General features: G+C 35.7%; 1 protein-coding gene across 1 annotated transcript in view; it reads right to left on the bottom strand.

Moving 5' to 3' along the window:
- The window catches only part of SLC38A11 (solute carrier family 38, member 11), a 61,619-nt gene that overhangs the window by 792 nt on the left and 36,463 nt on the right, over window positions 1–24,364 (bottom strand). The window contains exons 6-10 of the mRNA XM_011991012.1: window positions 18,072–18,205; window positions 16,563–16,633; window positions 15,773–15,934; window positions 12,004–12,116; window positions 8,706–8,837 (exon numbers count right to left, since the gene is read on the bottom strand). Of these exons, the coding sequence (XP_011846402.1) occupies window positions 8,706–8,837; window positions 12,004–12,116; window positions 15,773–15,934; window positions 16,563–16,633; window positions 18,072–18,205 (612 nt within the window). The remainder of the gene's footprint in view (window positions 1–8,705; window positions 8,838–12,003; window positions 12,117–15,772; window positions 15,935–16,562; window positions 16,634–18,071; window positions 18,206–24,364) is intronic.

Genomic DNA, 24,364 nt, shown 5'->3' with positions numbered 1-24,364 from the left:
TGTGAATAAGAGGGAAATTTTGGGAAATTGTATAGGGGCCACAATGTCTTTCTTCTTTACCTGAGCTTGTATGGAAGTCATGCCTGTCTGTGTGAGAAAGAAAAACCATAACCCTAAGGCATTTAACGTGAAATAGCATTTCTAAATGATCTTTCAAATAAAACTAAGCACATTAATTACTGAGAAAGTTGACAGCAGAGCTAAATGACTATAACTCATTCACCGTTGCCTGCATTATCTAGGAATAAACTCAACCTAAGGAGGAATGTCAGATTTAAAATAATGAGTGGTAGAATTGTCTATTATAAAAAATACCAACAGTTATTGACGTCAAAGGAAGAGACTTTCCCCTTGAGTAGGCCTAATTCGCAACAGAAACTTAGCAAATAATACAAACGTTAACATTTAATACATTTTAGGTAATATGTTTTTCTAATTATGTTAAATTTTAATTATAGTATATTTAACAATGTAACATACATTAAAATTTTATGACCAATATTCTCTTAAACCATAAACCATGTTTTTTAAAAATAAATTTTATTGTGTATATTTGAGGTTTATAACATGATGTCATAGAATACATAAAATGGTTATTGTATTGAACTAACATATCTATCATCTCACATAATTATTTCTTTGGTGATGACAGCAGCTAATATCTACTTATTTAACAAAAGTCCCAAATATAATACAATTTTATAAATTACACCCCTCATATTGTACATTAAATCTGTAGACTTGTTAATCCTACCTATCTGCTACTTTGAATTCCTTGACCTACTTCTCTACATTTCCTCCTTTTGTTTCCTGCCCCTAGTAATCACGGTTTTATCCTTTTATCTCTAACTCTATATATTAGACATTTTAAAAAATATTCCATACATGAGAGAGATCAGGTAATATTTTGCTTTACGTGTCCAGCTTATTTCACTTAACGTTCTTCAGGTCTTTCCATGTTGTGGCTAATGGCAGGATCTCCTTTTTCAAGGCTGAATAATATTCCATGTTATAGACAGATCTATATGACATTCTCTGTATCCATTGATACATCAATGAACACTGAAGTTGTTTCCATCTCTTCACTATTGTGAATAATGCTTCAATGAATATGGGAGTATAGATATCTTTATGAGGTGATGATTTAATTTTTTTTGAGTATATACCCATAATAGAGATTCCTGGGTCATATGGTGGTTCTATTTTTAATTTCTTTAGGAACCTCCATTCTGTTTCCCATATTGACTATTCCAATGTACATTCCCACCAGCAACGTACTAAGGTTCCCTTTTCTCCACACTTCTGTCAACATTTGTTATTTCTGTTCTTTTTGATTATAGCCATCCTAAAGGTTATGAAGTGATATTGTCTAGTGGTTTTAATTTGCGTTTTCCTGATGATTAATGATGTTGAGCACTTTTTCGTGTACCTATTGGCCATTTTCATGCATTCTTTGGAGAAATATCTGCTAAGGTCCTTTGCCCATTTTTTAATCAAGTTAATCATTTTTCTGCTATTGAGTTATTAGAATTATTTGTAACTTTTTTATAGTAACCCTTTATCAGTCAGACAGTTTGCAAATATTTTTTTCCCAATCTGTACGTTGTCTTTTCATTTGTTCTTGTTGTTTTTTCACTGCAGAGGCCTTTTAGTTTGATGTAGTCCTATTTATTTATTTTTGGTTTTATAGTCTGAGTTTTTAGTGTGATATTCAAAAAAATCATTTCCAAGGCTAATATAAAGGAGCTTTTACCCTATGTTCTCGTCTAGGAATTTTAGTTTCAGGCCTTACATTAAGGTATCTTATCCATTTTGAATTGATTTTTGTGTATGGTGTAAGATCAGGGTCCGATTTCACTCTTTTGCATTTGGGAATCCATTTTTTCCAGCATCATTATTGAAGACTATCCTTTCCCTATTGTGTCCTCTTAGTGCCCTTATAGAAAATTAGTTGACCCTATATGTTTGGATTTATTTCTTGGCTCTCTTTTATGTTCCATCAGTCTATATTTGTGTTTTTATGCCAGTACCATACTGTTTTGATTACTGCAGCTTTGTAATATCATTTGAAATCAGGAAGTGTGATGCCTCCAACTTTATTTTTCTTTTCAATACAGATTGTTTTTTCTATTTCTGTGAAGAATGCCATTAGAATTTTGATAGGAATTATGTTGAATTTGTATATTGCTTTGGGTAGTATGGACATTTTAACAATATTAATTCCATTCACAGGATATCTTTCCATTTATTTATATATTCCATTTATTTGTGTCTTTTTCAATTTCCTTCATCAAGATTTTATAGTTTTCAGTATACAAATTTTTCACCTCTTTGGTTAGATTTATTCCAGTATATTTTTTGATGCTATCACAAATGACATTGTTTTCTTGATTTCCTTTTCAGCTAGGTTATTATTTGTGTATAAAATGCTACTGATTTTTGTATGTTGGTTTTGTATCCTGCAACTTTACTGAATTAATTTATCAGTTCTAACACTATTTTTGGAACCTTTGGGGTTTTCTACATATAGGATCATGTCATCTGCAAATAGAAATAATTTTACTTCTTCTTTTCCAATTTGGAAGCCTTTTATTTCTTTTTCTTGTCTGATTGCTCTTGCCAGTACTTCCAGTACTATGTTGAAGAGAAGTGGTGTGTACTTCCAGTACTATGTTGAAGAGAAGTGGTGAGAGTGGGTATCCTTACCTTTTACTGGATCTTAGTAGAAAAGCCTTCAGTTGTTCCCTATTAATTATGATGTTAGCTGTGGGTTTTTCATAAATAGCCTTTATTATGATGAGGACTTTTCTTTCTCTAAACTGCTAAGAGAGTTTCTGTCAAGAAATGATGCTAAACTTTGTCAAACTCTTTTTCTGCATCAGTTGAGATAATCACGTGTTTTTTGTTTTCTCTCTCTCTCTCTTTTTTTTTTTAAATTTTTTTTTTTTATTTTTTGAGACAGGGCTTCACTCTGTTGCCTAGGCTAGAGTGCACTAGCATGATCACAGTTCAGCCTTGACCTCCCAAGCTCAAGTAATCCTCCCACCTCAGCATCCTGAGTTGCTGAGACTACAGGCACATGCTACCATGCCTGGCTAATTTTTTTGCAGAGACGAGGTCTCACTACGTTGCCACAGCTTGTCTTGAACTCCTGAGCTCAAGTGATCCTCTTGTCTTAGCCTCCCAAAGTGCTAGGATTACAGGTGTGAGCTACTGCACCCATCTGATCATGTGGTTTTGGGTTTTCATTCCCTTAATATGACATTTCACAAATGTTGTTCTCTGAAATAATAAAATGTAAGTTTTTAATATATAAAATCAATAACAAATGTGATTATTACTTTACAACTAAATGCAAGTTTTCATAAACTATGTTTTTCTAAATTTAAAAGTTAATTTGTAAGCATATACAAAAGTAGAAAGAAATAGTATAATGAAAATCTATGCAACTATCACCTATGGTTTAAAAGCTTTTTGACACATTATTTTGGTAAATTTTCTCCAGGGAAAATAACAGCAAAGTGAATTTGAAGTTGGATGATGTAAAATTATAAATTGTACCTTAAAAATAGCTTTAAAATAACCATATTCTCACATCAGTTAATAAAATTGCTGTGTGTTTTATACAAAGCAATCTCTCCATACCAGAAATATTATGACTATGATCCCAATTATACAACTTTTTGAATTTTTACAAAAACAAAAGTATCCAGAGAAAGAGTAGTAGGGACCACACTGCATGGAAAATATTTCCAAAGTAAGAGACATAAGAATGAGAAAATACTAAAAAATACCAAAATCATGTTCTAATTTAGAGTATATGGAAAATATACTTTTGCCATTCATAGCACCTGAATACAAATGAATATCTACAAAGGTACACAAAAAATAAACAATTAGTTGTTATATGACTAGAATGAAATGCATTATGGATTCCATAGATTCTATCATAATATTTGGAATTAACAGTGCTTTTTAAATTATGAAAGATACTGTAACACTTGGTCTGTATTTATAACAAAAAGTATTACCCTCTGATTTCTTTAAAATAACAATTTATGAAAACAACAAAAAGTAATTCAAATACAAATATGTGTATGTGTGTGTGTCTGTATATGTGTGTGTGTGTGTGTGTTGTAGTCTCCTCTTTGTAGGCACAAACATGTGGCTAATTCATCTGGAACTGTAGATTGTGAAAGTACTGTCAGAATGAAAACTGCCCCCAGCTTCTGCTAAGAAGCTGTCATCAGTCAGCCTTTTGGTATTCTTCCAAACTTAACTTGCTGGGCAGCGCGAAGCAATGGGTGTTCTGTTTGTTATAATTCTTAAGTGTTGAGAAAGTAGCAATTAGAGGAAAGACTATATAGCTCATATTTCTACTAGAAGGATTCCGGTTGAGTATCTTGTTTAGATACCAGCTACTTTCTTGATATTTAAAAACTCAATCTTACTAAAGGTTGTTGCTAGAAGTCAAGATCAGGGGTAAAATGATAGTGTGGTCGCATCTGATCTATTCCCTACCAACTAGTCCAGATTATTTGCTCTATTTAATTAGTCTTGCTTAGGGATACACCACTGGCTTTGGAATAATTTTTGAAATTGCTTGACAGGATGTAAAACCATAACTGCTTATTAAAAAGACAATAAAATATAGTCCAATTTATAAAGGCGGGATAATACTTATTAATTGATAACAACACTATGGATGTCAGGGCATTTTGCAGTTTGCTGGAGAGAAAGGACAGAAGCTATTGAAAATTTTTATTGCCTGTACAGATTGAAAAAGTGTCTGAATTTTCCTACCTGAATAGAAATTTCTCAAATGATGCAAGGAAGCTGGAAACTAAATAAAATAATGCTTATACATCTTTTAAATTTCTACTTAATAATCAATCTAAACTCATGAAATTCACTCCAATACTTCAAAAAGAAACTCTCTCTTGCTCAGGGAGTCTTTGGCAATTGGAACTATGGCTTGCTCACCCCAAAGACTGTATTTCTCTATCTGGGCCCTTGCTGGCATTTGGCTTGCTTTCTTCCTTCCACTGTAAACCACACATAAGGCTTGTTGAGCTGGTTACGCTGGCCACAGGCACCAGCTGCTTCATTTTCTCTCTTTGTACTGCTGCAAGTAGAAACCCATAGGGCCCAATTACTGCGGATGCCTCTTTTCTCCAATAGCAACATTAGTGCTAAGATGCTGGATTCTTGTCACCAAGAATAGTGCTTATATTTATTTGATTTGCTTCTAAAATGAAACCTTTAAAACTTAGTGTGTGTTTGCTTTGGAAAAATATTTCACTGTTGTCTACTGCCATGCAAACAAGAAAAAAAAGGAAAGCAAAGTTCTATTTTTTTAATTTAATAACTAATATTACCTCAATTCATTTTATTCTATCTTATTTGGTGATACTAAATAGTAGCATTTCCTTACTTTGCAAGACCTGATCCATCTCATCTGTGAAGCTCATTATTCTACTTATTCAGAAGCCAAAATAAAAAAGAATTCCTAAAGTACTAAAATTGTTATCTAAGATAAAAGCTATTAACTACATTTCTAAAGTCCTACAATTACTAAGATGAAAGTTATTAACTAAAAATTATTAAGACAAAAACCTTTTAGTTTCATTTTATTTCATCTCCTGGTACGTTTTAACCCATTATTAAAGTTTATCCATATGTATCATAGATTACTCTTAACCTTTCTTATAGATAAACTCAATGCATAGATATTATAACTTTAGAAAGTGGATAGAGAAATAAGCATAATCATTTTACACAATTAAAAATCTAATGCTTAGAAAATCTCAGAGTAGTGTAATGGTTTAAAATGTGAGCTTTAGGGTCCAAATGCCTGTGCTCAAATCTGAATTTTTTTACTTGTAACTAGTATGACCTCAGACTATTTAATCATGCAGTGCCTTAGTTTCTTCATCTGTCAATTTAATATAGATAAAAGGAGATGATACTGTAAAGCACCTGGTACAGAGTAAGTACTCAATACATGGTAGCTCACATCATTATTGTTGTTATTATTATTATTATTATTATTATTCATTTTTTATTTTTTAAGATGGAGTATTGCTCTGTTACCCAGGCTGGAGTGCAGTGGCGCAATCTTGGCTCACTGCAACCTCTGCCTCCTGGGTTCAAGCAATTCTCCTCTCTCAGTCTCCCAAGTGGCTGGGACTAGAGGCATGTGCCACCACACCCAGCTAATTTTTTTTTTTTTTTTTTTTTTTTTGTATTTTTTAGTAGAGACAGGATTTCACCATGTTGACCAGGCAGGTCTTGAACTCCTGACCTCAGGTGATCCGCCTGCCTCAGCTTCTCAAAGTGCTAGGATTACAGGCATGAGCCACTGCGCCCTGTCCACATTATTATTATGAAGTGGAGCACAGCATGCTTTATGTTATTTCTAAAGTGTTGCATGATCCAGCATGTATTAGTTACTAACAGACATGACGCTTGATTTGGCTCTATTAGACATGGTAAGTATCCACACAAAAAAGAGTTGAGTAAAGATGTGAATACGTTCTTATGCACACCAAAAGACGTACTGATGTGGAAAACACTTATTCTCAGGTGGTCTGAGAATGGAGATCCTAGAGTTTATTAATTCTTACAAAGTGCCTTAAAACTAGTGTAATTGTCTTGGGCTATCAGGTCATAACAATTTGGCACTCTAATTTTTAACGTATGTCTATATAATCAGGTTTTAAAAACATCTAAAGATCTAGTCTTTGGCCTATGCAAAATTGGGAAGAAGGTAAAAGTTACCTTTGACACTTGCTTACTTTCCTATGAGCTTTCCTTCCACTGTTGGTAGAATAGATAATTACCAGTCTCCTGAGGTTTTGGAAACTGCTTACTCCTCACTTTCCATTTACAAGAAAGTCCCCAGTAGGGTCCCTGAATGAATTCCCTCCTGCCTTTGTATGGAATTTCAAATTAAAATGGTATCTGGATGATATAGTAACTTGGGCATTGACACTAACACCTTCACCTATGCCTCAATTCTCAATGAAATGAGTAAATGATGACTTGGGATCCCATCTGTATGGGTTTGCCCTCCCTGTGGTGCATGACCAATAAATGCTAACCGGTGGGTGATTCCGATGAGAAATTCTGTAAGGATTGAGAAGATTAGCCACTTTGTAGTGGTAGAACAACTTCCCTTCCTATCTTAGCAAATGGTATAATTATTCTAGTTCCACAAAATAAAACCAAGATGTCATTCTGCTCCCGTCTTCGCAATGGAATCTGTGTCACCAAATTGTGCCAATCTTTTCTCAAAAATGTGTTTTGGGAATCCATTCATTTCCCTCTGTCTTCTTCTTCTTTTTCTTTTTTTTTTTTTTTTGAGACAAGGTCTCACTCTGTTGCCCAGGCTGAAGTGCAGTGGTGCCATTGCAGCCCACTGAAACCTCTACCTCCTGGGCTCAAGCAATCCTCTCATCTCAGCCTCTCGAGTAGCTGAGACTACAGGCACGTGCCACAAAACACAGCTAATTTTTTGTAGAGACGGGGTTTCACTATGTTGCCCAGGCTGATCTCCAACTCCTGGGCTCAGGCAATCCATCCACCTTGGCCTCCAAAAATGCTCAGATTACAGTGTGAGCCACCATTCCCAGCCTCCTCTGTCTTCATCACCTATATTGCAGTTGAACTTTTATGTTTATTTGTGAGAATGCATAGATCCTTTCTTATCACATTCATCCTTATATTCTATTGTGTGGCACATAGTAATTAATAAATACTTGATCAGTGAATAAAGGAATTAGAAGTTGCACTGGATCTTAAAGTCTTTGTAAAATGTAGACAAAAATGAAAGAAAAATAATTGTTATAGGAAATAAAAAGCAGATAAGACTAAGAATAATAGAAAGAATTGATATGGCTTTTTCACAGGCCAAAAAATAAGACTGACTAGAGCTGAGCATAGATTTTTGGGAAGTAAATGGGAAATAGTTTTACATAGAAGACAAGATTGTAGAAGCAACAGAATTTATACTTGCTCTGGTAGGAAAATGCCGGTAAACTGAAAGCAGAACTTAAATATATGATAGTTGAAACAGAGCTGGGATTAATTCAACTGTGATATTATGAGGACTTCTATTTGGATGATGGCAGTGCAGACTATAAAAGAAAGGTCTGGAGAGAGAAAAATATGTAAATAAAAAGAAATTGTGTCATAGCAAGTGAATGGATATAACTTGAATCCTTTCATATTTTTCATAAATTTCACTAGATATATTATTTTTCAGCAAAGTCCATAGTCCCTTAATTTATAGCTATTTTTAGTAACATTTATGTGTTGTAGTAAATGAGATATACAAAAGATAAACTATAAACCAGAGTTTCTCAATCTCAGCACTATTGACATTTTGGATCAGATAATTCTTTGCTGTAAGAGGCCTGCACATTGTGGCATGTATATCCCTGTCCTCTGCCCACTCGAAGCCAATAGCACTGCCTACCCAGTTGTGACAACCTTATAGGTCTCTAAACAACCACTGCTTTAAAACTATATAGTTCCATAAAGTGCACAGAATCATCATTGAAAATATTTACTATTATAAACATATTTTCATTCCACTTCAAAAGTGATACTTTTGTTAAGGAAAATAAATCTTATGTTAAATGTAATCATTATCTTTTACAGAGAATTTTAGAGTGAAGGGGTAAATCTTAGAATGTACTCACATTGAGTTCTAAAACTATCCCAAGGCAATCAATCAGCAATGACACAAGCGTGGCTACAGTGATGACCATCACTGTTACAACAATGTGGAAAACCGACGAAAGATTCCCACCAAAAAACACATTGGCAATTACCTGCCAAATAAACAGATTATTTTGAGAGGGACTTTTAAAGGCATGCAGGATTTGTAGAGGGAGTATTTCACAATGGTCTTTAGGAATGTATAAAATACCACCAACAAGGCTATTAATCAAATCTCAAGTCACTAGGAATGTTCTATCTTTTCCAAAGTACTTACATATAGACACACATATCAATAACAAGTACTCTTTGTTGAACTATCAGTCAGTGGATTACATTACAGACCTATAGTGTGGCATACCGATGTTTCAATACCTGTATCTTTCAAGTATAAGAGAGACTTTGGAAAGTTATCTTATCCTTATTTCTTGAGTCCAACAGGTTACTACTTAAACAAACTAAACATGCTATTTAGATTATTTGCAGGGCTTCTAAGAAATAGCTGTCACATTTCCCTTATTAATACTGTATGTGTAATATCCTTTACTAACAGGAAATTAATTCTGTATAAACTAATTCCTATTTGTTACAATTTAAGTCTATTTTATCTTGCCTTTCCTCAACAAAAATGGGAAAGAGTTCATCACCATTTTTCATGACTACTCAGATCAGGAAAGCAATAAAACATTACCGACTTAATGTGTCCCATACTGTGATATGGTTTGCAAAGATAAAATGTCAGGGAAATGATTCCTATTCTCAGGAATTAATTCTTGGAGGCATACAACCAAACTTAAAAAAGCAAGTAGAGATCAATTTATAACAGGACAAAAAAGATCAAAGAGGATTTAGGACTAGAAGGAGCTTTAGGTATCTAGAGCTGTCTCCTTAGAGTAATCTCCTTTACAGCATCCCTGAAATATGCTTGACCTACCTTGGCTTGAGGTAGGGCTTGAAACATGCACAGGATTTGGAGCAGAATTACAGGCTGAGACAAGAGCATGAAAAAGAGCAAAGAAGTAAGAACAGGAACAATACCTATGGAGGATAAAGAGAAGATAGTCTGAATAAGTAGTGACCCTGTGCAAAAGAACAGTGAGACAAGAGTTGGAAATGACAGAAGTTCAGATACTGAGGTATCATAAAGAAGCCATCTCTCTAAGCAGTGCTGCCTGGATATGCAACATCTCCCACGTGTCACATACCACCATGACTTTGTTAATAACTTAATGGTGATATTAATAACATAAGTTGTAATGTCTCTCCAAATAGTATCTTATTTAAGATCCGTTCTTACAGATGCCTCTATGATATCCTTGTGAGAGTGAAAAAATCCCTTAGTGAGGCAGCTAGTAAGAGATATTTATTAAGGGTAGACAGCCTTTTTAGTGCTTTTATGAATTGAAACAGTTTGATTATATTTTTGTCAGTCGTACATTTGTGTGTGTACGTGTGTATGCATGTAGAATAAAGAGCAAGAGAAGGGAAAGTTATAGACACCATTCCTCTGCTGAGTCTTTGCTACTGTGGCAGAGATCTTGATTCAGTTCTGTCTTCCTGCCACTGCAGCTGGAAAGGAAACTCAAGTTTCAAGTACTAAAGACAGAAGTTGTGCAGGTGAAGTGACTCAGCCCGTCTGTAGGGAGTTTACCAGCAACCATGTGAGAATGCACCATCTGTTCTTACTTGTGGATCTAGAGATCAGATTTGAACCTACGTACTGGGCAGAAGCTAAAATAATACCATTTCCTGAAACTAACAATAGCTAGTAAAGTTTCAAAAGGCTCTTAAATTTAAAAAAAATTAGTTCAGTCTATTACTCCTTCATAGTCAAGGTAGAGAACTGGCCTGTGAGTTGTACATGTGTGAGGGAGAGAAGTACTAGTTGTAAAGGACATACACAGTGCTGAACATTTCCCTCTTCTGCTTCCCTGTGCAGTCAGTTCCTTATCACTGGGACTGACTTAAAGTAAGCCCTGGCTTGCCTCAAGAAGCCTGCTGATAACTTAGTGTATTTAAAGCTCTGTAGATATTTCACTTCTCTCATTAGACCCTTTCACATGGTGCACTGTGTAAACAGCCTCTAAGAACAGATCCTAGATCTGAGCCCTTTTCAGTGTGGTCCCTGAAAGATCCACTGTGAAGCCACATCACATTTTACTGCTCACTGGTAGAGTGGATTTTCAGCTGACAGCATAAGGGATTCCTGACGGCCATGTTATCTAATTTACACCAAATAATGAATTCTTTTTCAGAAAATATTTCTCTACAAATCCAAGTGGAATATATAACACAATTTAGAGCTGACTTTGACAATACATGTATATGTAAATAATATCCTATATATTTGTTATATTATTATTTTATGTTATGTATAGTTGTAAATATATACATCTACATGTATAAATACATAAATAAAATATATCTGTAAAACTAAAAGTTTCAGTTGAGCTTTGGTTCTCTATGGAATATAAGATATTTTAGTTTTTAAAAAATAACAAAACTGGCTGGGCGCGGTGGCTCAAGCCTGTAATCCCAGCACTTTGGGAGGCCGAGACAGGCGGATCACGAGGTCAGGAGATCGAGACCATCCTGGCTAACACGGTGAAACCCCGTCTCTACTAAAAAATACAAAAAACTAGCTGGGCGAGGTGGCGGGCGCCTGTAGTCCCAGCTACTTGGGAGGCTGAGGCAGGAGAATGGCGGGAACCGGGGAGGCGGAGCTTGCAGTGAGCTCAGATCTGGCCACTGCACTCCAGTCTGGGCAACAGAGCGAGACTTCGTCTCAAAAAAAAAAAAAAAAAAAAAAACCAAAACCAGTTAGAATCTGTAGATTCTACAGTGCCTTTAATACATGTTGACTGATAAAACATCTAATCAAAAAGACAGTTTTGTAAAACATGTTTTAAACATTGGTACTTAATTTCTTTGTAAGAATGCCTTAAAAGCAACAACTTTAGTTTGGCTGTTGCTAAAGGTTGGCAGTCACTTTGGAATGCAGTTGTATAAATATCTGTGCTCATGGTAATATAAGCCAAATCCACCAAACCTAATTTTCAAACCCAACGTTTGAAAAACTGTCTTGTAAACATCTGAATATAAATTCATCTTTAAACTACATAAATGACTACATTTTACAGTCAAAAAAGAAAATTTTATGAATTATACCATTTGTCATGCCCTTGGGAATTTGCCAAACTGTATTATTTATAAATCTTCCTAAATTAAACGTGGCAGAGAGATCACCTGGGTAAAGCGTTGGGAAGGAACTGTGCTTACCTCTCTTGTCACAAAGCATTCCATAGGGTATGTCAAAATGACAGTGACACCATAACAAAATCTTCCAAATGTTACCAGGTCATCATTTCTGCAGTAATTTTCAAATAAGTCTCCTAGATAATAATATAAAATAAGCTCATTTACTAGATACTAAATGTTTGAGATAACTATCTAATAAATGAAATATTAGATATTACAGTCATGCATCACCTAATGGCCCACATATATGATAACAATGCTGTATGTTTACTGTATTTTTTCCATGTTTAGATACATAAATACTTTCCATTCTGTTACAGTTGCCTACATAATTCAGTACAGAAACATGCTGTACAAGTTTATAACCTAGGAGCAATAAGCTATACCATATAGCCTAGATGTGTAATAGGTGCTACCATCTAGGTTTACGTAAGTATACTGTATGATGTTTGCACGATGAGGAAATCACCTAACAATGCACTTCTCAGAATGTTTCCCTGTCATTAAGCAACACATGACTTGTAAGTGAATCTCCATAAACTTCATTTCATATAATTAAGAGAATAGATGACCAGGTCTAAATACAAGTTTTTGAATCCAATAACTATGTAGTTTTTCACTGATTTGAACCAGTATATGCCCCATGTGAAGATAAATCCATCACTGATAGTTTTTCTCTTATTAATCGTTTTTGGTAGATTTGCTGCAAATTTGTACTGACTTCTGAAAAAGACTTTATCCATTGTCTTCTTACATCAGAATCAACTCCCTAATTCTTGGGCACTGGCTTTGTAAACTGGTTTCTGGTCTTTGTTTCTGGTGAGTAAGTGACTTCATTATTTTTTAAAAATGTCTGTTAAAATAAACAAATTTCCTTTTGAAATGCTATTCTTAGATCCAGAACAATCCTGAAAGGAAGAGTAGACCAGTACATCTGGGGAGCTGAATTTCCTGTGTATCATACTATAGGGTTTCATTGCAACCTTGGGCCCACAGCAAGAAATTCCAAACATATGTTGCCTTTCATGGCATCTCATGAGCCCAAGTGTAAATGCAGTGATTCAAAACTGTGAAAATATGGCTATGTCCCAGAAAGAACATTAAATTTAATAAGTTCCAGACTAGATGATGGACTAAATAGACCTTGAAACAATTCTTATTTAGAGACTATATTTCTCAGCTGCCTATGAAGAAATACAGGGATCTAACTAGGGCGCAGATGTCATGTCATCAAAAAACAATTACCTACAACTGTACAGTAGTCCATGGAAGAAATAAAAAATAAATAAATAAATAAAACAATGACTAATGCTGAAACAGAGTATTTAGGCTTGCTTATTTCCTGAATATAACACGCTTAGATGTTAAAATTGTGGTTACCTTTTTAAAATTAAACTTAATTGAAAATTAGGTCAAAGTCACTCAATACTACACCATTTAAAAAGAAGAAAAACTATACCTCTGAACTGTTTTTTTTTTTTTTCATTACAAAGCTGAATATCCTAAATAATTTGCCTCTTCCCAAGATTTACTTGAAGTGGCTCTCTCCCCTCCCCCCATCAACTAGAACAAATCTACATTACTTTAGAACATCCCTTTCGGGCAGGAGGGGATTAAAACACAAAGGTGGCAGAAACCTGCTTCAAGGTTGACTGAAAAGATTCCAGTACTCTAAGAAAAAAAGACTGAAGTTCCCCGTTCACTAACCTCCACTAAAAAAAACAAGCCCTACCGTCTTTCCGATAGAAATGTCAGGGAGAATCTTGAGTTCCCACTGCCTCAAAAGCTGAAATTTATCTACTGAAAGAGGTTAGAAAAGAAGAATGCAGTATACACAAGTTAGACTAGATTTACCCAAGGAGAGGTGGCCTGGAGAAACAATATCAGCTTATTGCAGCTTGAATCCAAGTATATTTTAAAGAATTACAGCTAGGGGGGAAATGACATCAAACATCTGTCAGCTTTGTTTTATAAAGATTTAATTATATCTGAGCAATTACCACTGACAAAAGCTCCAGGAAGATATAACTAACAAAAAAGGTTTATGTCTTACAGAAAAGGCATTTAAAAACGAACGTCCTGTAGGGACCACAGCCCACAGGCCATTTGCATTGGCAAACTATGTAGCAATAGTGACACATGGCAATGCTTTGGAACACAATTCTTATCAGAACTTTCAAGGTCACTTTGTTACCACACTCTAGTGGCACATGCATGTATCATATTTTTGACTGCATTTGAATTTTGTTAATCATTATTTTTTGAAGTCATCTTCCTTCATTTCCTGAGAAATATCTGCCTAAAATCATAGTGATCTGTAACCTCTGTTCAGAATAAGGCAGCCATCCTTCCAAGAGCACCCAAGTTTTCAGAAAACTAAGCTAATGGGAGCTGAGGCAAAGGCACAACTTTCAGAGGGTCACGGTTGACCAAAATAGGGGAGGCAGAAAGAGGATGGAAAGAAAATTGAATCTGAGAGTCAGAAGACTTGTTTTCTGGTTTGTCACCAGCCAGCATGAGCGAGTTACTTCATCTCTTTGTGTTTTAATCAGGGGGTAGAACTAGTTATTCCACTTCCCTTCAAAGGGTTATTTGAAGGTCAATGAGATAATAGACCTGCAAGAGCTGGGAAATACGTGAATCGCAGCCTATTGCTGGACTATCCTGAATATTACACTACATTGATGATTGAATGTAAGGGTCAAGGGAAGTAGAAGAGAGGACTGCTCAGTTGCTGGGCCTGGGTGAATGCAAAAACAGAGAGAAGTATCTTTGGAGGGAGGAAGAAAAGGTCTGGTTTTAAGGGAAACATCATGTTTTGTGATTAAAACAAATACAGAACAACTGAGTAGAAATGTCCTACAGGCAGCAGGTTGGAGACAAAGAGAAAGGTCTGGGTTAGAGTCAAAACAATGAAAATATCTGGAAAATTGTTTGAGAGAAGAGCAAACAATATGCTTGAGACCTTTATCTGGGTGGTGTGGGATGGAGTGGAGTGGGAGATGAGAGAGGGTACAGAAAAAGAAAAGAGAGAAAAAAATTAACAGAGAGAAAGAATAACAATGAAAATATAGTAATACTCTTTCCTCTAAGGGAGGAAAATTTGAGCAAAGAAAGGAAGTTCAGTATTGGTAAGTGATTCAGAGAGATTCAGGAGAATCCAAATCGAGGTTGTTTGAAGATTGGGAGGCCACTGGTACCTTTGAAAATCGGCCGGGCGCGGTGGCTCAAGCCTGTAATCCCAGCACTTTGGGAAGCCGAGACGGGCGGATCACGAGGCCAGGAGATCGAGACCATCCTGGCTAACACGATGAAACCCCGTCTCTACTAAAAAAATACAAAAAACTAGCCGGGCATGGTGACGGGTGCCTGTAGTCCCAGCTACTCGGGAGGCTGAGGCAGGAGAATGGCGTAAACCCGGGAGGCGGAGCTTGCAGTGAGCAGAGATCCAGCCACTGCACTCCAGCCTGGGTGACAGAGCGAGACTCTGTCTCAAAAAAAAAGAAAAAAAGAAAAAAAAGAAAATCAAGCTGCAGTGGAGGAAAGCCAAAAGTCATGTCCTGGGAAGTGACAGTGTGTAGAAGGAGAGAGTATGGGCTACAGAACTAAATTGAGCAGTTTAAAAAGGTAAAAATTAGGAAATAGCAGGGGGGCAGGAGGATAGAGAGAATGGGTGGAAGAGAGTAATCTTGGAAATAGAACACTGGGCATACTTGTACAATAAGGAGTAGAACATTGGGTATTCCGGTACCAACGCACATCAACACTATAACTGAATCTCTCACTTTACCTTGGGTGAAGCCAGTAAATGTCAAGTATCCACATGTAGCAAAGAATATACAGATAAATACAGAAATCACGATGGACATATGGATAAGGCGGGACCACTTAGCTACTGTGGGTTCTTCTAAAGAACTGTAAACTAAGAAGGAGTTATGGTGGCAAATAAATGCTGCAATACAAAAAAAAAAAGCATTATTAAAGCAAGCATCAGGGTTTTCTTTTTTAGTTCTGAAATTCAGAGACATGTACTACTTTAGATGCCAATGAACTGCAGTTTAAATATACAAATTTATTAATATGTCAGCAAATAATTTTTCTAATAGTTCTAGAAATGAGACCATTCACTTCAGGTTTATATGGTCTTTTCACGTCACTCTTGATATAAACCAGGCCAGTCCAACCTTCTCTCCCATTTTCCTTTTCCTAATGACCCTTCCCATCTTAAGGAAAATCTAAATACCATCATTTTCATTCTGTGGCTTCCTTTGCCATTTGGGACATAATAAAGGGTTTAAAGAAGTCCATAACACTTGCTAGCTTTCCAAGTTAAGAAACAAGATGACTGTAATGAGTTTTCTGCATGAGAAATAGATTTCTTCAAATTGAAGCAAATTTTAGTGATGAGTGAGAAAAGTTTGAGCCTAATTTTATATTGGCACAAACTAGATCATATGCTGCTAATAGGAAGTCTAAAACTTAGGACATCTGCTATCCAGACATAAATATGAAACATAGCACTTTTTTCATGGAACATAGAACTCCACATTGAGAAAGGGCCTTTGAAACCAAATACTCACCAAAAGACATAACCCCGACCGCTTGAATGGCATTGGGCTTTGCAAATACCCAAGCATCTTCTGTTTTTGGTCTAGAAGAAAAATCAGTTAACTTGATAAATTATTAAATAAATTCAAGCATCAGTATATCAGATAACAAGAAATAGTATCACAAATATAAACTGAGTGTCTTTAAGCCAGAAATTAATAAGGGGCTCCCATTAATCTTGTGTCACCATGAATACATTTCCCAGGAGCATGAGTGTTATCTCTTAACCCCAGTCCTCTAAAATGTATCTCAAATACTTGGACGGATTCTATTTTTACATATGTAAAATATCCAGACTCTGTAATCTTGTGAATTTGTTTATTTGCTCATCAATTTAACAGAAAGCACTGATTATACACCCACCAGTGAAGCTACTTTTTGAGGGAGATAGAAAAATTAATAATGCCCAGTTACTGCTGTTCATTCTGCCCTTATTTTTTTCAGGCTTAACCTATCCAAGAAAAATTTAGTTGGCACTAAAATTTATTGAGGGAGGTAAACATGAACTAATACTAATTGAGGATGTACTATCTTCTAGAAACTCTACTGTGTTATCTCATTTAATTTTCACAATAACACTTAAGAATTATTATCACCATTTAACACATGAAGAAAATCAAGCTCTGGATGGTGATATAGTTTGCCAAGCTTCCACAAATAATGAGTGAAGAAGCTGAGATTTATCTTCTTGGTTTATTCATTGCCATATTTTTTCCGGGCTGTACCATCTGACAGTGGCCTCAAATTCCCACCTGTAGATATATTTCTCAAGGGTATTTTGGAAATACATGCACTTTAAACAGCTTGAAACAGGCTACATCCTAGTGGAATTAAAATATTTGATATTGGCAGTGATAGGTGTACCTGGCTAACACACGCTGAGTAATGATGAACAGCAGAGGCTCTAAGGTCATTAGCCTAAATTGTTCTTCTGGCCTCCTTCCACTTATTAGCTGTGTGATTTTAGGCAAGTTACGTGACTTCTCTGTGCTTCAATTTCAACATCTATAAATTGAGGATAATTGTAGTATCTAACTCATTAAGTCACTGTGTAGATTAAATGAGATAAAATATGTAAAACTTCTGGAAGAGAGTTTATCACATAGCACGTGTTCAATCAACAGTCATTAGTATTAATATTATTATCCAGCATTATTAATAAAGGTAGCAAAAAGTCTAAAAGTATGGTCAACTTCCTTGGGAAGGGAAGGCTCGAGTGAGACTCAGAACAATGCATGAAGAATGGAACAGGGAGATTCCTAGGAAGCATGAAAAGGCACTGGGTGTTTTCAATAAAAAACAGGAATTCATTCTAAAGATGAAGACCCATTTATTTCATAAGTTTGTTTATTCATTCTCTGTGTAAAGAAGGTACACACAAAAAAATCATGTTTGTTGTCCACACCTTGTGGGGTTTATGCATTATGTTATCTTTTTTCCCATATATGAAACAAGCAGTTACAGACACAAAGAAACTTTACAGAAAGGCTGGCCTGTAAGGGTAGGCCACGGATTGTTGTAAGACTTGCTCCAAGTCCCAGTTTTGGGAGTGGGAACTACTGCCACCTGCTGCCTCCACTACTCTAAATGCAGTCGACATTAAAAGCAGCATAACCTGTTAAATTCCAAAGTTAATGTGAAAAAAATACATATTTTGTACATGATCCTTAGAAAATGATTTAGATCAGGCAGCTCTAACAGTTGTAGAAACTTGAGGATTCTCTAACTTTACAATATGTTTTAAATGGTATGCTTTCCCTCTTATGGTTTTTGCACTTGGAAAATATTCCCTCTTACTCCCCAACCCCAGTACAGATTGTGGTGGTGTCCTACTTTTTAAATCTTATATTAGTAATAAAATGTAGAAGTTTAGTTTTCATTTTTTCTCTTCCATTTAAATTTTTTCCTTAGGTCCATATGGTTCCTTGGGTATATTCCCGGAGTGTGAAACAATACCTAGAGATAATTTTGGATTTTCTCTGTTCATCATAATGATGATGATTTTATAAGATGGAAAGTGCCAAAAAAGATGTTACAGATAGGAAAATGCATATGTCTAAATCTAGGGAAAGAGAAGGAAACAGATATTGAATATGGCTTTCCAATCATTTATAAAATAGCCTACAATTGAGTTCCAGATACAACCAGTTGTACAGGAAAAAAAAAGAGAGAGAGAGAAGAAAGTTCTTGGGTATATTTTATGAGACTGCTGAAACTTTGAAACTCAACCTGGATGAAAACATAAAGTTATAGACCTTTTGACTTTAAACTGTAAATGTTGAAATATGAAATAAAATGTTTTCAAATGCCATCAAGCAATTTATAAGATAAGGAATTATGACTGAATTTTGTTCAACAAATGCAAGGGGAGTTTAATAACAAAATATTATAATCAATATTTATTAATAGCTGTTATATTAATAGATATTAGTGTAATTTACCACATTAACAGATGAAGGAAAGAAGCTTATGACCATTTCAAAATATATAGAAAAGCATACAGCTCAGTATTTATTTTGAAAAACATGCTGAGCAAACTAATAATAAAATAGAACTTGCTTTACTGGATAAGGAATGTCCACCAAATCCTACAGCAAATGACATACTTAAAAGTGAAAAGTTAGAAATATTCTACTTAAGGGATGAAATCAGATAGGATATTCAATATCACTGCATTCAGAATATATTATTGATATTCCTAGCTAATTCAATAAAATAAGTGATGTGTAATCATTGAAAAGATTGTGTAAATTATTTGTGCACAATATAATTACGCATATGGAAAATAAGCATATTCAGCAAGGTTACTGGATACAAGTTCAATACACACAAAACATCAAGTGGGTGGATGTACACTAACAACAACCAAATAAAATGTTTTTTTAAGTGTCAGTGACAACAAAAACACTAAATACTTTAAAAGACGTGCATGATGTTAATGTCATGTTAAACTTTTATTTAAAGACACAAATAAATGGAGAAATACACCATATCCATACATACAAATGGGAAGACTCAATATCATATAAACATCAATTTACCCCAATTAATTTTTAAATTCAAATATAATAAAATACAGAAAAAAATAAATCAAAGAATAAAATACAATATTGAGGCTGGGCATGATGGTTCACGCCTGAAATCCCTGCACTTTGGGAGGCCGAGGCAGAAGGATTGCTTTGAGTTCAAGACTGGCCTGGGCAACACAGGGAGATCCAGGCTCTACAAAAAATTAAAACATTAGCCAGGCATGATGGTGTGTGCCTATACACCCAACTACCTGAGAAGCTGTGATGGGAGAATCACTTGAGCTTGGAAGGTTGAGGCTGCAGTGAGCCATGATCACCCCACTGCAGTCTAGCTTGGTCAATAGAGTAAGACCCTGCCTCAAAATAAATAAAATAAAATAAATAAAATATTGAAGGAGGGAAAGAAATTTAAAACTCAAAAAAACCCATAATATTAAAAATTATAATAAAGTTAAAGATAATAAAATCAGTGGAAGGTAAATATAAAACATCCATATGATAAAATTATTTATATACACATTTAAAAATATGCAGGTAAGCTAAAAGCTGGAAGATGACATTGGTCATGCATACACAGTTGTCCCTTGGTACGTGGGAGGGATTGTTTCCAGGACCCTCCAATGGATATCAAAAGCCATGGATGCTCAAGTCCCTGATATAAAATGGTTTAATACTTGCATATAACCTAAGTACATCCTTCCATATAATTTAAATTATCTCTAGATTGCTTACAATATCCAATACAGTGTAAATTCTATGTAAATAGTTGTCATACTGTATTTTAAAATTTGTATCATTGTTATTGTCATATTGTTATTTTTATTTTTTTTCCAATATTTTGTCCACAGTTGGTTGTGTCTGCACATGCAGAAGCTGTGAATACAGAGGGCTGTGATCAAGAAATACTACACAGTGTATACACAGTACTCCCCTCTTATCTATAGGGTATATGTTCCAAGATATAACCTTGCAAGGTATCCTATTTACAGCCTAGCAAATGCCCCCTGCCCAAATGAAATAACTTCCCTAGGCCAGGTGTGGTGGCTCACATCCATAATCCCAGCACTTTGGGAGACCGAGGGAGGTGGGTCACAAGGTCAGGAGTTTGAGATCAGCCTGACCAACATGGTGAAATCCCGTCTCTACTAAAAACACAAAAATTAGCTGGGCGTGGTGGTGTGTACCTGTAATCCCAGCTACTCAGGAGACTGAGGCAGGAAAATCGCTTGAACCTGGGAGGTGGAGGTTGCAGTAAGCAGAGACTGTGCCCCACTGCACTCCACTCCAGCCTGGGTGACAGAGCGAGACTCCGTCTAAAAAGGAAGGAAGGAAGGAAGGAAGGAAGGAAGGAAGGAAGGAAGGAAGGAAGGAAAGATGGAACTTCCCTAAGGCAGAAAATATATTTTAAATAAAATGTTTGAATTTTAATTAAACCCCCATGCAAATTAATAATCAAAAGTTAAACTTGGACACCCAATTAAACATGTGTAGATGGGCCACATAAGTTTATCTTTTCTCTTTTCTGAGACCCCACTAAAATGCTACTAAAGAAATTTAACAGAGGAATAAATTCATGAGGGAAAGGATAGTGGAAGAAGAGACATCTGAGGAGAAGACACTCTGTGAAAAGGGAACTGGATACTTCTGTGGTGACTATTGAGAGCAGAAGATGTTGCAGCCGTGTAGAGGGAGCTCATGATGAGAAAGAGGTGATTCACTTTACAAAACCCCTGTATGTGCAGGACTCAGAGATACCAGAAAGCGACCGAGAATGCTCCAACAAAAGGAGAAAGGAAAGAAAATGGAAGAGCTGGGATCATGGATAGAGGGTATATAACACAAAAAGGAGGTAAAAGGAAGTCCTAGGAGGATCATGGGGGAGCAAAGTGAGAAAGCAATCTGCCTAGAATGGAGGGCAGAACAGAAGGCTCTGGGATGGAGGTTTTCAGGAAAAAAAATAAAATTAATAGATTATATGTTTTGGCATCTGGAAAAGAAGTAACAAAAATGACCAAATTTAAAAGCTAAACTGAATATCCAGATAAACGCAAAACCGAAATCAAGTGGTAATTGTAGAGAAAACAAAGGGAAAAGTGTACAAGAAGAGAAACATAAACTTAATTTTAAAAGTTGTGGTATTCTCCATGTATGTAAGAAGAGGAAGAATAGCTTGAGAGAGCTAAATCTTCATCTACTGTAAGAGAAGGTAATAGTGAGACACCAAAAAAGGCACTTAGAATCACATTACTTAGAAATAGAGATGTGAATGCCAAGAGATAAGGCTTAAAGGGTTGAAATAAAACAGGTTTAGGTAGGAGGCTACTCTATTTCATTAAAAGTCATTTGTAATCTTTGACTTTATAAAATCAGGTTAATAAATTTTCTTTTCTTTTCTTTTACTTTATTTTATTTGTGAGACAGGGTCTCACTGTAACCCCAGGCTGGAGAGCAGTGGTGTGATCATAGCTCACTGCAGCCTCAAACTCCTAGCCTCAAGAGATCCTCCAGCCTCTGCCTCCCAGGTAATCTAGGACTATAGGTGCATGTCACCACACTTGGCTATATTTTTAATTTTAATTTTTTTTTTTTTTTTTTTGCAGAGGTGGGGGTCTTGCTATGTTGTCCAGGCTGGTCTTGAACCATTGGTCTGAGGGATCCTCCTGCTTTGGCCTCCCACAGTGCTGAGATTACAGGTGTGATCCACCTTGCCTGGCCTGTGAATGTATTCTTTTGAGAAAAATAAATACATCGAATAAATGCAAATAAAAACAACATTGAGAAGAAGCAGAATTCCTTATCATACCTTAGAAAGCTTTAAAAAGATCTAGGCAAATAATGAAGGCTACTGTAAAATTTAGATCATTTTAACAGCAAAGATTCAAGTGTTTCAAAATATTTTAGTACTAACAAAAACAGGAACTGGCTTATAGCAGTTTGTAGCCTTAGAACAGCAAACACTTTTAAAATTAATTGCTTCCCTTACCCTGGAAAATCTAAACGAATGCTTCATTATATATTTTTAATAAACTGTTTGTGTTTACGGGGGTTGCGGTGGGAGATGGAGAGCTTTGGGGAGTTAAATTCATTTTGCAATATTGTCTCAGTTCGGATTCTTGCATTCTGAAATTTTAGCCTAGTTTTTAACAGGTGAATAACAATAAGGCAATGTAGTAGGAAGCAAGTCCTATCAAAGGGAGCTCCAGTCTCTGCAGACTGATAAAAAGGAGCCTCAGAACTTAAACCTCTGGATCAGGAGAATCAAAAAACATCATGCTTCTCTATACTACCTGCCCAACCTCCTTCAGTTAAACAGAGGCACTTTCAAATATACAATTCCAGCAGAGCCTGCATTTTTGTTGTAAGAGCCTCATGTATTAGCCTTTTTAGCCAGACACATCTGGGAGTTAAGTGCTTTGGATGACACAAAACAAAGGCTCCATGTTGCCTGTCACACCACAAGCTATTAATGACAAGCAGATCTGACCACTTCCCCCAGCTCCTGCATCCACTGAAAGCTCCTGTCACTTCCTCATTCTCAGCTCACTTATATTCTGATTCTGTTCTATAGACAACCATGGTTTACATTAATATATAAAGCTGCTCAGGAAAATTCTTCTTAGGAATCACTCTGAATATTAAAACTGATTCATTTAAACACACACACACACACACACACACACACACACAAATGGGAAAACCAGTCTATGCTTGTGGATTGGAAGAATCAATATCATTAAAATGACTATACTACCCAAAACAATCTACAGATTCAACACTATTCCTATCCAACATCATTTTTCAAATTTAGGAAAAAAATTCTGAAATTCATATGGAATGAGAAAAGCCCCATTAGCTAAAACAACCGTGAGTAAAAAGAACAAAGCCAGAGGCATCACATTATCTGACTTCAAACTATACTATGAGGCTACAGTAACCAAAGAAGTGTCGTACTAGTATACAGACACATAGACCAGTGGAACAGAATAGAGAATCCAGAAATAAAGCCACACACCTACAACCATCTGGTCTTTGACAAAGTCGGCAAAAATAAGCGATGGGGAGAGGATTCCCTATCCAATAAGTGGTGCTGAGATAACTGGCTAACCATACGCAGAAGAATGAAACTGGACCCCTACCTTTTTCCATGCACAAAAATTAACTTGAGATGGATTAAATATTTAAATGTAAGACCTCAAACTATAAAAATCCTAAAGAAAACCTAGGAAATACGCTTCCCGACATTGGCCTTGGCGAAGAATTTATGGCTAAGTCCTCAAAAGCAATCACAACAAAAACGAAGACTGACAAGTGGGACCTAATTAAACTAAAAAGCTTCTGCACAGCAGAAGAAACTATCAACAGACTAAACAGACAACCTACAGAATGGGAGAAGATATTTACAAACTATGTATATGACAAAGTTCCAATATCCAGAATCTGTAAGGAACTTAATTCGACAAGCAAAAACCAAATAACTCCATTAAAAGGTGGGAAAAGGATATGAACAGACATTTCTGAAAAGAAGACATACAAACAGCCGATGAACATATGAAAAAATGCTCAACATCACTGATCATCCGAGAAATGCAAATCAAAACCACAATGAGATACCATCTCACACCAGTCCAAACAGCTATTACTAAAATGTAAAACAAACAAAAAAACAGATGCTTCCAGCCTGGGCAATGTAACTGGGACCCCATCTCTACAAAAATAAAAAAGTTAGCCATGTGTGGTGGCACACA

The sequence above is a fragment of the Mandrillus leucophaeus genome, unplaced genomic scaffold, assembly GCF_000951045.1.
Source record: "Mandrillus leucophaeus isolate KB7577 unplaced genomic scaffold, Mleu.le_1.0 Scaffold389, whole genome shotgun sequence".
Lineage (NCBI taxonomy): Eukaryota > Metazoa > Chordata > Mammalia > Primates > Cercopithecidae > Mandrillus > Mandrillus leucophaeus.
This window is presented reverse-complemented; position numbering and strand designations above follow the sequence as displayed.